At 40.9% G+C, this 16,499-nt stretch overlaps 1 protein-coding gene across 1 annotated transcript in view; it reads right to left on the bottom strand.

Annotated features, from left to right (window-relative positions):
• The window catches only part of Lama3 (laminin subunit alpha 3), a 265,360-nt gene that overhangs the window by 47,632 nt on the left and 201,229 nt on the right, over positions 1-16,499 (bottom strand). The window contains exons 42-52 of the mRNA XM_008847651.3: positions 13,419-13,525; positions 10,808-10,858; positions 9,968-10,119; positions 5,925-6,035; positions 5,710-5,821; positions 5,097-5,264; positions 3,755-3,951; positions 2,358-2,474; positions 1,495-1,649; positions 1,108-1,249; positions 227-329 (exon numbers count right to left, since the gene is read on the bottom strand). Coding sequence (XP_008845873.1) covers positions 227-329; positions 1,108-1,249; positions 1,495-1,649; positions 2,358-2,474; positions 3,755-3,951; positions 5,097-5,264; positions 5,710-5,821; positions 5,925-6,035; positions 9,968-10,119; positions 10,808-10,858; positions 13,419-13,525 — 1,415 coding nt within the window. The remainder of the gene's footprint in view (positions 1-226; positions 330-1,107; positions 1,250-1,494; positions 1,650-2,357; positions 2,475-3,754; positions 3,952-5,096; positions 5,265-5,709; positions 5,822-5,924; positions 6,036-9,967; positions 10,120-10,807; positions 10,859-13,418; positions 13,526-16,499) is intronic.

Here is a 16,499-nt window from a genome sequence, read left to right as displayed (position 1 = left end):
TATCACTTTCAAAACTTCATCTGTATAAAACCCAAGTCAAGTTCATATAGGATGGATGGGGGATATTTAGGATATTGAGTGGATACAGGATATCAATAAATCATGAATAGAAATGGTATTCTTTGCATCAACACGAATTCAAAATGAGCTTTTGCATCCGTCTGCCCTGCTGCTCCTGTGCGTTGGTTAAAGCCCCTGACTGTTTGCGCTGCCCCGGCACCAATACCTTGCTGTAGCTTCTTCTGTGTTATCTTGGCTTCGTTCAGCAGTTCATCACTGTCAGAGCTCAGGGTCTTAGCTCTTCTAGGAAGATCTTCCTTTATCACTGTCTGGAAGCAAAGCATTTATCAGCCCTAAGCACACACTACACCCTGTGAAATAAGAGGAAGTTTTTTCACCTTAGTCCTAAAGCTTTTTGTCTTTAATATTTAAGGAATGAAGTTTGAACGGAATAAAGGGGTTAAATACACACTGTCCTTTAAATAATACCATTAGGTTCTAGATAGACAGGCATCTGTGGCTTGGGGAGGTGGGCCCATTTCTGGTGACATAGTGGCTAATTATACAATTCCCCTGCAATAATTTAGCTGCTTCGAGGTTTTCAAGCTTTGGAATCTAAAAGTCTTCAATATCTTAAGAATGTTTAAACTCTGAAATTTAATATTTTGCCCCCCATTTCTCAGATTTGGGACTATTAGATGTCTTAAATAAGGTCCCACAAGCCTTCAGAGACACGCTCATGCATAAGACCAAATGACTGGAAGAAGCAATCACCAAATTGCTTCCAAAAATCTCTTCCTTTTGATAAACATTAATTATTAAATGTAGCATAAGACCATTCCTGATAGAGGCAGGATACATTATTTGTTTATGTTCAAAATGAACAACTGGTATAGTTTCTATCTGGTTATACAAATGAATTTTAAACTGTGTTCCAGACATCAAATAATGAATACAGAAATGCCCATCTAGAGCGAGTTCAAGTCCACTACATATAACAAGCTTCGATTTTAAAAGAATAGTGCCTTTTACTGTTGCTGCATGAGTGTAGAATAGAGTAAGAAAATGAGCAATTCAGAAAAGCTGCAGCTCACTCTGGGTACCCACCTGGAGGGCAGACTCAGAGGCACTGGTGGCCTTGTTGGCTGCATCCTCTGCAGCCTTGATGGCACTGAGGATGTTCTCATAGGCGGTGGCAGCATCCACAGCACAGCGCACCAGCTCATCTCCGCTGGCATTTCTCTTTATCCTGGAAGATGGTATGGGCTGGGGTTAAGCCGTCCAGCATCTTTCCCTGCTTAGGACAGTTGTGCTCCCAAGTAAACATCAGACGCTGTGAGCTCAGCTGTTCTGCCCCAGAGATTCAGCTGGGAATCAACTCCCCACTGCAAGTCTGGTTCTGAACTGGTCCATGGGTCCTGAACCGGGCTTTGACCTTGACCCTGCCCTCCACCTGCTCTGTGATATTTGGACCTCCACAGCCCAGGCACTCACTCTTCCAGCTGCTTGGCAAGCTCCTGTAAAGACTTTGCATGCTTCTCTGCCTCCACCACCAGGGCTGTTTTGCCGGCAGATTTGGAGAGTTCTCGTACTTTGTCACTTAGTTCCTGTCTTGCTCCATTTAAAGCAGCAGCCAAGTTTTCATATTCCTATTTTTTCCAAGTAAACAAAGACACTATAAATTCAAGCCATGGATGTATATGTCATTCTCTCAAACTCTCTCACAAATGATGTTTCCATCAAGGTTGATTTATATTTTCTAAGCCCATTTACCACACCAACATATCCTTAGCTATTTTGGTGAAATTGGCAATACTCCCCCAAGTTTTGCCACCATCTTGGATTTTTTTCTTTCTGATGGGCACCCCCTTTACTAAGTTCTATAGAACCATATCATCATCATCATCATCATCATCATCATCATAATCATCATCAAGGTAGAGTTCTGCTAAACCAAAAGACTTTTATATATATTACAGACTTGCTATTATAAAAGATTATTTCCAAATGCCCCCCCCAAGGCTGATAAGAAGTTGTTGATCTTTTATCAAGTCTTAAATGTCTTCTGTTAAGAAATATATTCTTGATATTTTAAAAATTGCATTGATTCTTTTTTGTTACCACAAAAGTGATGTGTTTACTGCAGACAGAACAGGTAATGCAAACAGACTTAAAGAAGCCTCATCGTCCATACATCTCCCCCCAGCAAAACCACAGTTACTGCTCAGGGCTATGCACTTCCAGCTAAATGGCATATACTCAAATTAGAAACAAGTAAGCTAGCCTATCGCACAGGTCTCCTGGCAATATAATCTGACTGCTTTGGGTTTTTCTGGAGAACCGGCAGTCTCTTCTACCTTCTGGCTTTTGTCCATCTGCTGCAGCAGGTTGTTGGTCTGCAGCAAGGAAGAGTCTGCAGATGCCAGGTACTTGGTGAAATCATTCTTCAGGGAATTCATTTCTTTCATTTGTCTCTGGAAAGAGAAAAGCATGCCCACATACATTCCATGACACATCAGAACGCACACACATATTTATGCGACCACAGCAAGGAAGTCAGAGTCAAAATGCTTTCTTGAATCTGACAATAGCCTAGGCCACTACAAGTGATGGAACCTTGGCTCTCTCTGACCTGTTGCTGTGTCATCACAGTACCCTCAAATGGCGTGCTGATGAGGCAGACGCTACCATGTTTAAGGAAGTTTTATACACCAGGCCAACTCAACCAGTGAGATGGACTTGTTACTAATCTCTCATTTGGAAAACAGAATATAAGATTTTAACTCAGTAAAGCAAGGCCAACCATCCCTCTGGACGCCGATCCCAATGAAGATGTAGCAGGCACTTGGATCGGGGATGATACAGAAGAGGAATGTACCAGGAGAGAAGGTTACCAAAGCTCAGGACTCCTACCTCTGGAGACTGCCTTCTTCCCTGGCCCAATCAGTGATTCAAACAGATGTTTTATTATCTAGAAAGCACTGGGAGCTCAGTACCTAGCTACTGATTTTTACTGACCAAATTCCTCTTCTTTGGAAGCCAATCCTATGTTATTCAATTCTTATCTGTCATTTTATAATCTGTCATGTTATTTGTTGTTTTTGCTGTTGTTTTGATATGGTATATTCACCATAAAAAATAAAAACTCCTGGGCTGGGGCAACTGTTGGCTTGGTGTCAGAACATTTGCCTAGACTGAGGCCTTGTATCTGATTCCCAAGAATATCAAAGAGAATATCTATCCATCCATCTATTCATCCATCCATCCATCTATCCATACACACACACACACACACACACGCATACACACACGCACACACACACACACGCGCACACATGCACATTGCAATCTTGAGCTGTAAATTCTCAACCTCTTTCCTATAAAGCAGGAAGGTAATGGCTTAGGTGGTCTGTGTTGGAGATTATGATGATATCTTACACAAAATCTCATTGAAAACATATGAAACACACACTGAATTGGCTCTAACATGATGAGTGTTTCATCTACTCAGTAACATCATTCCTCCAGTACTTTATTAGCCAGACACAGGCTGAGACAGTTTCTGAGGCTTTGCTCATAGTTTAAGTGTAGAATGTGGTAGCAGTGGAGCAGAAACAACTCTGGTTTTGTATTTAAGACCTCATTCCTATTGGAATAACCAGACAGCCACCTAGCCTCTCTATTAGTAACAAACATCTGTGTGCCCCTCGGCCCTGCCATTAATTAAAGCGTAAGGTTCTGACTGTGAACTCACCTGAATGGCACCCAGGGCTCTCTCATTTTCATGGTTGAGGCCAGTGGCCTGCTTTGTCTGAGTAGCTGCCTCCTGGAGGGCAGCACGCAGGTGCTGAAGTTTGGCTTCATAATCATTTAAAGCATCCCGAATATTCTTAACTAGTCCGTTGTTCTCTACCTGGTGGGTCTCCAGCCAGGTCCTAATTCGGTTCAGCACTGAAACACATCATATCATATTTTCCACTTGAGAGAGGAACAGATTGAAGCTAGGTTCTTACGATTAGGGACATGAGGGAAATGAGTTCCTGATCATTTCGTAATTTTCCTCCAACTTTGGAGGGAACAGGAAGGGAAACCACCATTCACGTAGACCTATCATGTGCATTCATGCACTGCCTCTTTTGGCTTCCATGAAAAGCACACAAAAGTGGTAGCTGTCGGTCTCACGCTATTGATAAGAGGACAGACTTAAGGTACATGACCTCAGGTTTAGGACCAGAGCTGCAGAATAGAAAACGTAGACTCCTATTTCTAAAGCTGCCACTGTACAGTCAAAAGCAAAGCCTAATGTTGAGTGTTACAAATATTACAGGACCACTGCTACCTGCCTATGAGCCCTAGACATGTCGTTTTACAGGAGAATGCATATCAGTACAAATTAACATCTCTGTTTTGACCCAGTGAGACATTTCCCTACTTAAAATCAGATATATTCAGCAAACGACTAGGCTATGGGGGAGGGGGTTGGTTTTGTTTTTATAATAGTAGTGCTAACGTCAATCCATGATTCCAAAATCCAATAGTGGTGAAGTGATCATTAGAAAAGGGTTTAATGAAAGTAGGCATGGCAGTGAATGCCTGTGCTCACAGAACCTGGGTTGTTGAGGCAGTAGGATTGTACACTCAAGGCCAGCCTAGACTACGTAGTGAGCTACTATCTCCAAAGGGGAGGAAATCAAGAATGATATTATGAGAAAATGTTGAAGGGTAAATAACTGCAGAAGGAGGAATACATAGATAAAATAGAGTCAGACATGGCAGCTCATGCCTAAGGCAAGAGGACCACAGCAGTGAGTTTAGCTATATAGTATGTTTCAGACCAGCCTGAGTTCTATAGAGTGAGACCTTGTCTCAAGAAAAATAATAAGGTAAAACACAAATATTTGACTTCTGGGGGAATTTTTTGGTAGTTAGTTTTGAAAAATGGTAAGATACTATATTCTAAAGCCTCTTGGAAATTTGGAGAAATGACTGTCTCCCACGGCCTGTAACTGGGAGCTCTAGATTGTACTTTGCACATGGTATTTCAAACTGACTAGAGTGGACAATGGAGTGGATGCAAGAATCTGGTTGGTCCTTACAGAGCTGGGCCTCTGTTTTCGCAGCTTCTGCTTCTGTCAGCTGCTTTCTGAAGTCTCTGTCCCGCAGCACCCTTATCATGCGGTGGGCTTCCGCCAGCTCCTTGGACCAGTCACCCAAGGGCAAGTCGTTTCCTTCTCCATCTGGCCTAGAGATCTGCTTCAGGAGAACTGGAAAACACCAAGCATCTTATTAGATTGGGGATTCTGGGTCCTGATGAACTACTTTTTAAAAAAATATGTTTATTATTTTTATTTTATGTGCATGAGTGTGTTGCCTGCATGTATGTGAGCGTACCCATGTCACGCAATGCCATGGGGGTCAGAAAAGGGTGTCAGATTCCCTTGGAACTGGAGTCAAAGATGGTTCGTAGCTGCCATGTGGGTGCTGGGAATTGAACCCAGGTCCTCTGCAAGAGCAGTCTGTGCTCTTAACCGCTGAGCCATCTCTCCAGCCCCATGGTGAACTACTTTTTAAAAGACTAGACCCTTTGTGGAGGTTTCATATTCAGCTTTAAATATCACTGTAATCCTTTTCATAATGTTGAACTCGCAAAAGGAAAATATTTATCTATGTCAAAAGAACTTTTTAATGGGGTTGAACCACTTGTCTTACTGTGCACATTCCGGATGACGGTTTTAATCTTTGTGTCCAATTCTTTTGCACTTTGGATTGTGCGATCAACATTGTTATATAATGTTTGTGCTTTTCTGGAATTTATTTGAGCCTAAATGAAAAATAAAACATTACTAGTAAATTAGATTAGTGGTCAAAATAAAACTAAAAATATTCTGGAAACAAAAGGTCAGGTAATTAACCAAAAACACCACCTTTTCTTGCAAAGTTTCGAATTCATGGTTCAAATGACTCAGGTCTTTTTCCAGTCCATCCACTTTTGATCCGTGGCTTGAGATGGCAGATCGGTAGTTGAGCAACTGATTCTGAAAGGAAAGCACAAGGCCAAATCCCACTTTGGAGCAAACAGTTACTATCCTGCTGTGTGGTAATGAACTGACTCATTCAATAAAACCAATGCCCGCTTTCCAAGAAAAACATGGGATTTATAAGAAAAATCTGCTTTCTGATGTTAATGATGATATGGTTCTAAAAGTATGTGTATAGGTAGCTTTTTGTAAGCACTATAATAAATTTATCATAGTAAATTATGATAACAGCTGACAAAGAGAAAAGGGTTCTTTGCGCTCACAGTTTTTGAGGTCTCAGATCTGATCATTTGGCTGCTTGGGCCTGTGGGAGGGCAGGGTATCATGGAGGGGCACATGGAGGAACAAAGTCTCTCAAGGCAAGTCATGGAATGAAACATAGAGAAAGGGGCTGGGGTCCTACAATCCCCTTTGAGAGCATGTATCCTGTACCCTAGAAATATCTTGGGTCCCACCTCTTAAATTTCTTACCATCTCTCAAAATTCATACTCTAAGGAACAACCTTCGGTGCCTAAGCTTTTGCAGGGACTGTTAAGATTCAAACTAGAGAACATATGAAAACCATGAAAAGACAAGAGATAGTTTTACTTGAATTAATGACCTAAGCATCTGAATAAAATATTTACATACTCAATATATTGATCCAGATTCTAGAATATATTTAGTTTTTTCAAATTTACAGCTATTCTGATATTACAGGTAGTAGTATATATGGATACTTGAATTGAGAACCACTATATTTAAAGACTCTAGTCTTTCCTAACTGTAGAGGAATTCAGAGCTTCTATAGTTCAAGACCCTCATATCCAAATGAGAAACTGAAATTCTGAAGGAAATTGGGCAACTTGTCTAAGGCCACAAAGCTGATCAGTGATTAATTCGGGTCATAATCCAAGTCCCTTATTTTTCTTTCATTACTGAATTGCCTCCTTATTGTAAAAGGATGAAATTACTACAAGAAATATCTAGAATAAGGATTTTAGTTTTCAGAGGTGAAATACAATATCTTGAAAAAAATGACAAGAAAAAATGATACTGTTGCCTCTGATTTTATGTCAGGGTCAGTGCTGAGTTAAAGAATGCTTGAGGGTATAAGCCTACAACTTAGTAAACAGATGAGCCTCACCAGACTTTACCTCCTTCATCTGAATATGGGGGGATTATAATATTAAGCTGTGGGGCTGGTTTTGGGGGTTAGGTAAGTGCACTATTAGCGGGTCTATTCTAAACCATCATGTATGATATATACATGGGCACTCAAAAATGTTAGTTCATTCTTACTGAATTGTCACAAGTTTATAAGACAGAAAAGATAGTTCATTGTAATTTTATGATAGGAAAGCTGGGGAGCATCACTAGGTAGAAATCAGTGGAGGGATGGAGGCATTGTCTTTAGATTTGGGTCTTGATTTGGATTCTAGAAAGAACTTCCATATTCTAGATGAGTGCTTTTTGGCAAGTTGTCATTCCTTAGCTTCTTCATGTCTGCTGAATGAAAATAACATATTTTGTCTTATACAGAACTTGTGTGAGAACAGAGCCTGGCACATAGTGTCTGTGCAGAGAAGTGAAGTGGGGCTGCACCAGATAAATCAAAGTAATTCACGCTGCTTCCTTTCTTCCTGCAACATAAAGGCTATTTTTTTCTTTCTCCTCTATATTAAGACTATAAAGTATAGAGTAAAATCCCCCAAGCGATGAAAAAGGGACATTCCTCTAGAATTACTTCTAGCTACATAAAATCAGATCTAGCCACTAGCATCAGCTCTCATCTCGAAAGCACTTAGAAAATTTACCGCAAATCTTTCAGTGCATCTACCCGTGGTGTTGCCTCGTCTACGAATTTCTTGTACTTCCATAAGCATTCTTGTTCCATTTCTGTGATTTTAACTTTCTACTGCTTGACTTCTGGAAGGTTTTTCTCAGTTTCTTCATTTCTCATTCCTTCTATTTGATTCTATTCTTTTAAGTTTTACGACTGACCTATTATTTTCATTTCTCTAAAGTGCCCTCACCACTTAAGTGTTGCTTCAGTGAATGCTTTCTTATTGTTAACATGTCTGTTGAAATGTTTGCTGGCTCACTCACTGGGAACTTTCTCCTTTCCCCTCACTCCTCACCATCTCTAGTGACCTCATAACTATCCCAGTCCCCACCTTGGCACTTATGTCCTCTGAGTCCAGGGCCATGTCTTACATTAGCAGCTCAGGACTTATTCACTGTGGTGACATCGAGAATGTCACTTGCCAGCACAGATCTAGGTTTGTGGATTTGTCCAGGCCCCCATCAAAATGCTGGGATTCCCATGGCTTTCCCCCATTCTTATGTGGACATTCCTGGCAATGAGCACTAGGCAGTTTCAAGGTTGTGTTTTCATTAATGGACAGAGTCGCCCTCAACATCCCCCTGAGAACCTGCCTCAAGCCCTGTGGTCCTATCATTTCACAGTATACCCTCCTAATCGTTCTTCTTTCCAAGGATACAGGGAACAGTGACCAATATGGACCATATTCTCAGCTCTGGAACAAACCTCAACACATTTAATAACATTGATATCATGCAGTCTGTTTGCTCTCTGACCACACAGAGTTAAATTAGAAATCTGTACTAGAAAGTCTTTGGAAGAAATCTCCAATTTGCAAATTAAAGAACATACTTCAAAATCACTCATGGGTTATTCATATGTCACAGAGAAACTGGACAATCTTTGAAATAGAATGAAAATGAAAATATAACATTGCAAAATCTGTGGGATTTAGCAAAAACAACATTTTAAGGGAAGAGTTCCATTAAATGCTTATGCTAGAAACAAGAAAAGTTTCGAGTTAGTAAAAATGCTTTCATCTCAAGAAACTAGAAAATGAATAGCAAGTTATTCCACAGAAAGTAGAAGAAAAATGTATGGAAAAGAGTAGAAATCGGGGGGTGGGAACCAATGAAATACAAAAATTAATGAAGCTGATACATGTCTGCTATTACAATCAAGAGAAAAAGATAAGGTCTAAAATATCAATACTGGGAATGAGAGGGCATCATTGCCGCTTTTATAGATACTGAAAGAATAGCAAAGAACATTATGATCAATTTTGTGTTGATGCACTTGGTCACTTAGTTGGAACGGACACATTATTTGAAAGGCACTTACTACTGACTCTTAAGAAGAAATAAATAAGCTAAATAGTCAAATCTAATCAAAAATTTTAATATGCTGTTTATTAAAGGAAAAATTTCTAAGAAGAACCCAGGCTCACATAACTTCTTTAGAAAATTCTAACACCCATTTAAAGAGGAATTATAATTATTTGACATATGCCTGTGTTTTAATATTCTGAACGCAAGACACTGAGCTGAAGGCACTAGGAGAAAAGGAGGCCGGGGGCATCCAGTAAGCAGTGAGCTTGATCTTACAATATTAGTTCCGTGTGCTTGTGAGCACTTCCCACCAGTAAAAATCGATTCTTCGTTTGGGTCAGGGAAGAGGGAAGTTCCTGGAGTTTTCTGTGGAGCTGACTAGCTCCCATTCCTGTTCGACGAAAATTCGCTCATGCAGCATCTAAGGTCAGCCCTCTGCATCCCTAGTTCTGTGTTCATGGATTCAGTCAAGGGTCAAAAAAACTTTTTTAAAAATTTGCATTTGTACTGAACATGTAGAGACTTTTTTTCCCTTGTCATTACTCCTTACATAGTACACATACCAGCTATGTGCATGGCATTTACACTGCATTTGGAATTATAAGTAACATAGTATATTTAAATATACAGGAGAGAGTGCATAGGTCTTAAGTAAATGCGAGGTCATTTTGTACAGAGGACTTGAACATCTGCTGGTTTGGGTATCTGTAGCGGGTCCTGGAACTGATTCCCCAATAGAAACAAAGGCACAACCTTGCTCACCGAGTATCTAGTCCACCCTTCCCTCAAGACTTACCCTCAGGTCCTTGGCCTGGGTCTCCATGTGCTGAATCTGTTGCAGAGCGCCAGTGTTCACACTCAGCCTCTCCAGCTTTGTCTTCATTAGGCGCAGTTCCTCACCCATGGTGGCCAAATCATTCAAGAGTGTCATCACACAGCTGTCGCAATCTGCAGGGGCCACAGTGAAAGGTGAGGATGCTGTGATATGGAGCCCAGAGAAGGCACAGAAAACACAAGGTCTGTACAGCCTGTTCTCGCGTACTGGGATCATCATAGTCCTAGACAGCTCAGGGAGGGATGCAGACTCTGAAGAAAGGAGAACCTGATGTGCAGGAGAATTTTCATAGAAATGGTAACTCTGTTCAACCTACTATTTATTATGCATGTGGAGAAAATAATAGTGAACAGCTTTTGTTTATGGAGATTCTGCTATTGACTATGCTTGTTTGTTGAGGAAGGGTCTCACTATGTAGTCCAAGATGCCTCAATCTAGTGATCTTTGTGCCTCAAGCTCCCAAGTGATGAGATTACACACATGTGCCATTATACCCAGCTGATTAGGTATTATGTTAAGGGATGTCACACCTCCAGCATTTGCACCCCCCTCCAAAATAAAAGCTGTATGAGGTAGGGGTACTGTGTTCATCCTATACATGAAACTGAGGCTTGGAGAGGTTAAGGGCCTGTTGAACGTAGACAGCTAGTACTGACAGAGGCAGGAGGTGAACCTATAGTGTCCTTCTGTGTCCTCCAACTATTACTTTCCCAGACTAGAAAGCACCTGTCACAGCATGGGGTGCATGTATCCTAAACTAAACCCCACTTGGGAAAGGCAGAGATGACTTTCTTTTCTCACCATCACATTCTTCTGCAGGGCTGCCATCTTTGGGTTCTTGATTTACACAGTCTAAAATCGGGAGAAAGGAAATCACAAACCAATGACGATATCACCATTGAAGTTGTTCTTCACCTGCCTTTTACCATGGTTTTCAGAAAAGCTCACTTTGGAAGATTTTAGCCACGCGATCACCAAGCATCACCGGCCCTTTTTTCCCACCTTGCCCCAGGCTGTTGCCAGCTGCCAGAACTTCCTTGATGGCCTCTTGCATTACATATTCCATTTCTTCTCTAAGAAGGGTGGTCTCCCTGGAGTGACATGACTTTCTTTTTTGTACTGGAGGATGAACCCAGGGCCTCACACTACCACCGAGGCAAGCACTCTATCGCTGAGCTACATTTTCAGCCCGTTTCTTACTTTTTAAAAATTTTATTTTTACTTTCATTTATGTGCATGTTTGTGTGTGCATATGTCATGCATGCCCAGGCCAGTGGAGGCCCAAAGAGGGCACATGGTAGATCACTTGGAGCTGGTGGTTGTGAGCTGCCTGACGTTGGGGGTAGGAACTGAATGCAGGTCCTCTACAATAGATGCAAATGCTCTTAATCACTGAGCCATCTTTCCAACCCCTGTTACTTTTTAAAAACAGGGTCTTACTGAGTTATGCAAGTCAGCCTTGAACCCACTCTGTAGCCAAGACAGGCCTTGAACTTTTGAACCTCCTGTCTCTACCTTCCAAGTAGCTAAAATTACTGGAATTACAGTTCTACCACCAGGCCAGTACATGTTCCTTATCTAATTAAACTCCTAGTCAGCACTGATAAGGTTTTCCTCTTCCTCTTTGGATTGGCTCTGCTGCAATTCAAGCTTATTCTGTATTGTTCAAGCATCACTGAGCTGATGTTCACTATTTCTGAACATTCACTGTGTGGCATGGTCCTCTGTTAGGTACAGAGACCCCTGCTGTGCTGTGGTTCAGCAGTCCCCTGGGAGAAACAGACCAATGACAGAACAGTGTGATAGATGCTGGGACAGAGGAAGACACACGGTATTATTGGTCCACACTGCCATGGTGCAACTCCCTGGAGCTTCTTTACTTATTTCATGGTTACTCTTTCCTCCATGTTCTGAATTCTTATGCTAAAATGCCCTCTTGCTTCCCTCTGAAAAATAGTCCAACTTTATTACAGCAAAACTCCAAGCAAACAAGTATCCCAACTCTTTTTTTTTAATGTAAGGTCTTGTGTTGGATGGTTTTAGTTGTCAACTTGACACACCTGGGCAGAGGGGGCCTCAACTGGGGAATTGCCTCCATTGGTCTGGCCTGTGCCCATGTCTGTGGGGCATTTTCTTGATTGTTGAGTGATGCCGGAGAACCCAGCCCACTGCGGGTATCATATAAAGAAAGCAGGCTGAGCACGGGCCAGGGGACCAAGCCAGTAAGCAGTGTTCCTCCTGTGCTCCAGGTTCCTGCCCTGAATTCCTACCCTGGGTTCCCTCAGTAATGAATTGGGACCCAGGAGATCTAAGATAAAATAAACCCTTTCCTCCCCAAGTTGATATTGGTCAGAGTGTTTTGTCACAGCAATTGAAAGTAAACTAGAACAGGTTGCATGTAGCCCAGGCTGGCTTCATACTTGTTACATAGTTGAAGATGGCCTTGGATTTCTTTCTGATTCTCTGGCCACCAACTCCCCAGTGGATTACATGGCTGGGATTACAGGCCGTGCTTAGTCTGTGGGGTGCTGTGGATGTAATGCAAGGCAGGCTTTATGCATGCTAGGCAAGCATAACTGAGCCACATTACTAACTGAGTCAGGACTCTTTTTAGTGTTTTAAATGTATCATAGGAAATAGCTGCTAACCTTTCCAACTATGTTATATGATAACTAGGTAGGCATGTCTTTTAAATTTCCATCACTGCCAAAAATCCTAAACAAGATGGAGCCCAAAATTAAGTTCTGTGGCAGGATAATAGATATCCCTTTCCAGGCTGGTGTTTATCCATTTATTCTGCCTTGCTTTGGAAATGGCTGCTTGATCAGCACTAATCTGCACATTTCTGGTTTAGTTCTTTGACTTGTCCATAACTATGAGAAGAGAGGTTTTATCTAAGTGACAGGGTACACCAAATGTCACATTAACATTTTTCCTCAAAGAATGAAATGAATATTCCCCTGTTTTGTTCCAAATTGTTCCAAAGTAATTGATACCAACTCTTCACATTAATCTTTCCCATGGCACATGATATCCATGCCAATCACTTGTCCATATTTCAAAGTATGCATAATTATGAGAGAAAGAACACTTGGACTTCAGATTCACATAAGAGACTGAATATAAAAATAATCCTACAAATCAAAGGGAAATCTTAGCAAAATCACTGTGGTACATCTGTAGTTATTTCAGTTATAATTTATTGTGTTTTTATAAAATCATTTACTTAAAAATAAATTTATTGAATTAATTCATTCTCCCAAATTCATCAGTATTACCTAAGCATTCCCAGGACTATGAAAGGAAGGGGCAATTTGTTCACTAGAGTTTTGTACTGTGTTTCCTGAAAAATCTATGCTGGGTTGTTAGACATATCAATTTTCTAAGTGTAGGTCAGCAGTGCTGATCTTACCTCCAGTTAGGGGGTCACAAGTACCCAACTGGCCATTGGTGTTACAGTTGCATGGTTGGCAGCTACCTCCAAATTTCTGGGGATTCCCAAAATATCCTGGTGCACACCTACACAAAATAAAGAACAGATGAGAAGAGAAACATTCAAATAACTCATCATTTACCCCACCAAAATTTCCTGCCCTCTTGCTCCCTATTTGAGACATTGTGACTCTATGATAGGAAAGGTAACACAGATTGATAAGAATGAATGCTTCTAGCACAGGGCTATTACACCTTGAATGAGGCTGGTGAGAGTAGAAGACAGAAAGGGACTGGTCCTTTTCTTACACATTCCCGGATCTATCAAATGCTCAAATACCCAGGGAGCTGAAAGGCAGAGGAACAAAATTCACAAGGATCAAATGGTTTCATCAATATGAAGGTCAGGGCTGGGTGGATTTTACGTAAGAGTTAAGATCTTGAAGATAGCCCATAAATATTGCTGAACTTAGAGCTAAGTTAGAGAAATATGTTGAGAATAGGAGCGACGAATTTCAAACTTTGCCATGAGGGAAAACGTTCTTCATAGATCCTGATGTGTGATTTGAAGACTCTGTGATTCATATTTAAACTAATTCCAACCGGGGGGATGAAAACCGGAGAAGTTGCAGCTGCTGCCTCTGGCTTTGTATGTTATTATTTTAGTTAATGTTGTGGTGAGAACTCAGCTCCTAACTTAAAAATTCAAAGATCACATGCCTTTGATTCTTAAATTCATTTTTTAAGAAAAATAAAACTAACATATGTTAATATTTCTGATATTGGGAAGTCAATTAAAATGTTTCCAGTTATCAAAGTTTCATTCCTTATAACAAGGCCTGAATTTTCAGGAAATTGGTAGATGGTGTCTTATCACAATGGAATTGATAGACTCAAGGAAACATGGTAACTCTTTACCCAAAATTTAAGTTTTAACCTTTCAAAACAGCCACTTTCAGCCTATGTTCCCAAAAGTACCCAGGTGATGTGGTGATACATTATACAAACTATGGATTCTGGGCCAAAAACTCTTGGCTGGACCCTTGACTCCTTGGGCTGCTGTCATAATTCTTTGAACTTCAGTTTATCTATAAGTTCCCTTCATGACAACATAAGTTCTAGATCAGGGAACATCACAGAAGAGGCAGCAGAAAGAATGTAAGAGCCAGAGGGACGAGACACCTGCTGATGCTTAAGGCATTTTAGACACAAGAGGGAAGCCACATCAATGAAATCTCCACAGTGTGGTAGTCTGACAAGATGTGCATAACGGCAAAACCAGCTGACATATGTGTGTATATTTATAAATGTACATGTGTATATGTAACAATAAAGAAGAGGAGAAGGAATTGAGAGGGAGTGGGAGGGCATGGGAGGAGTTGGAAGGGGACTGGAGGGATGGAAACGATGCAAAGACAATGCCCACGTGTGATGTTCACAAAAAAGGAAACATAAGTTCCATAAAGACACCGAGGTGCTTGCCAGTTTCACTCATTGCTGTATCCCTAGTTCCCACACGAGTGCCTGGTATATATATTAGAAACCTATTAACTATTGATTGGATGGATGGATGAATCAATGAATGACTAACAACACTCACTTTGGTCAATGATTATAAAAGATAATTTAGTAAAGACTCTCAGCTTGTAAATAACGGTCACTCAATAAAAGGCTGCCATGATTACAAGGCAGGGTGAAATGTTCATTTTGTAAGTGGTATCATTTAGAGTCGCTGAATTTTAGAAAATAGACAAGAAAGCAGATCACTCCTGTATTCTTCCCTAACTATCAATAAGGCAACTAGATAGAGGTGGCTTAATAAAATCTACTAAACAAGGTGGCAAAATATTAGTAATGGGGCTTTACCTAGTGACCAGTCCCATATTCTTCTGTTATGGAGATCTGTGTTCTCAGATACTTTATTTTCATATGTCTATAATATTTGGGACATTTAATCCCTCTTCTTGCTTACTCTTACAAAGCATTAGTTACTTGTTCAAGAAATAATTGGTTCTCTTATTCACCTTTGATGGTTAAAGACAATGGTTCAAAGTGACATCTCCTGCTCCACAGATGACATTACAACAACAAAGAACAGGGAGCACATCTATCTGTGGCCCTGTGAGCAAAGCATGGGAGGTTCCAGGCACCTTTCCACACCCACCCTAGGCAAGCTACTCTTCTCAAGCCCAACTAGACTTCTATATATAGTAAATTCACTCACGACTGTTTTATTTGTCATCCCAAACTTAATAACCAGGGCCAGGAATGATGCCTAGGTGTGCAATCCATTTTTAACAAATGAAAAATGTTGACATCAACCTGGCACTTGTGAAAAAGGTTTCTTTTTTTTTAATTTAAGAAACAATAGCTCACTTTCTTGAAACATCAGATGTAGCATAGCTGAGAGAACTGTTAATTAATTTCTCTTCAGATCAGCTGCCTGCCAAATAAACAGAGGTCTCACCAAGCCTGTTGCTGTGTTTGGCTTTGTTGTTTGTGTAAAACCATAAGGAGGTTTAAACTAGGGTGCCTCTGCCAGGTGTGACCCCAAATTTAAAGTCACAAAACCTGGAATGCCTTTCAGGCCCTCATTTCCCACTCTGCCCATCCTTCCTGTCTTCACATAGCTGTCCCTTCCTTCCCTTCCCTGGCTGGCCCTGCAGCTGCACCCCAATTTAACTCGGCTTGTTTTGTGACTAGTGCCTGTGTCTCTCCAAGCATCAACATCCCACATTGAGTGTCGTTCTGGAGAATAACCAAATGCTTTGTGCATTTCAGGCAATGTGTGTCCCTTTTGATTATTGAGAGATGTGATGTGAGAATATTCAAGGTTATTGAAACTTGGGTCAACTTTTGCCTTATCTGTTGACCTATAACAGTTCAGAGAAGTTACTCATGAAATCAGCTCATGAGTAACTGAAGTATAGTTCTAGGACACTTCCCCTTCCACAACCTGTATGGTGATGAAGTGCTTCACAAGCACCACTAAACACCTACAATGTGAGCAGTATTGCACTAAGCACCAAGGATTAGGAGATGAATAAGGCAAAGGATCTAG

The sequence above is a fragment of the Nannospalax galili genome, unplaced genomic scaffold, assembly GCF_000622305.1.
Source record: "Nannospalax galili isolate Female #2095 unplaced genomic scaffold, S.galili_v1.0 scaffold162, whole genome shotgun sequence".
Taxonomy (NCBI): domain Eukaryota; kingdom Metazoa; phylum Chordata; class Mammalia; order Rodentia; family Spalacidae; genus Nannospalax; species Nannospalax galili.
Note: the sequence above shows the minus strand (reverse complement) of the source record. Positions and strands in the feature narration are given on the sequence as shown.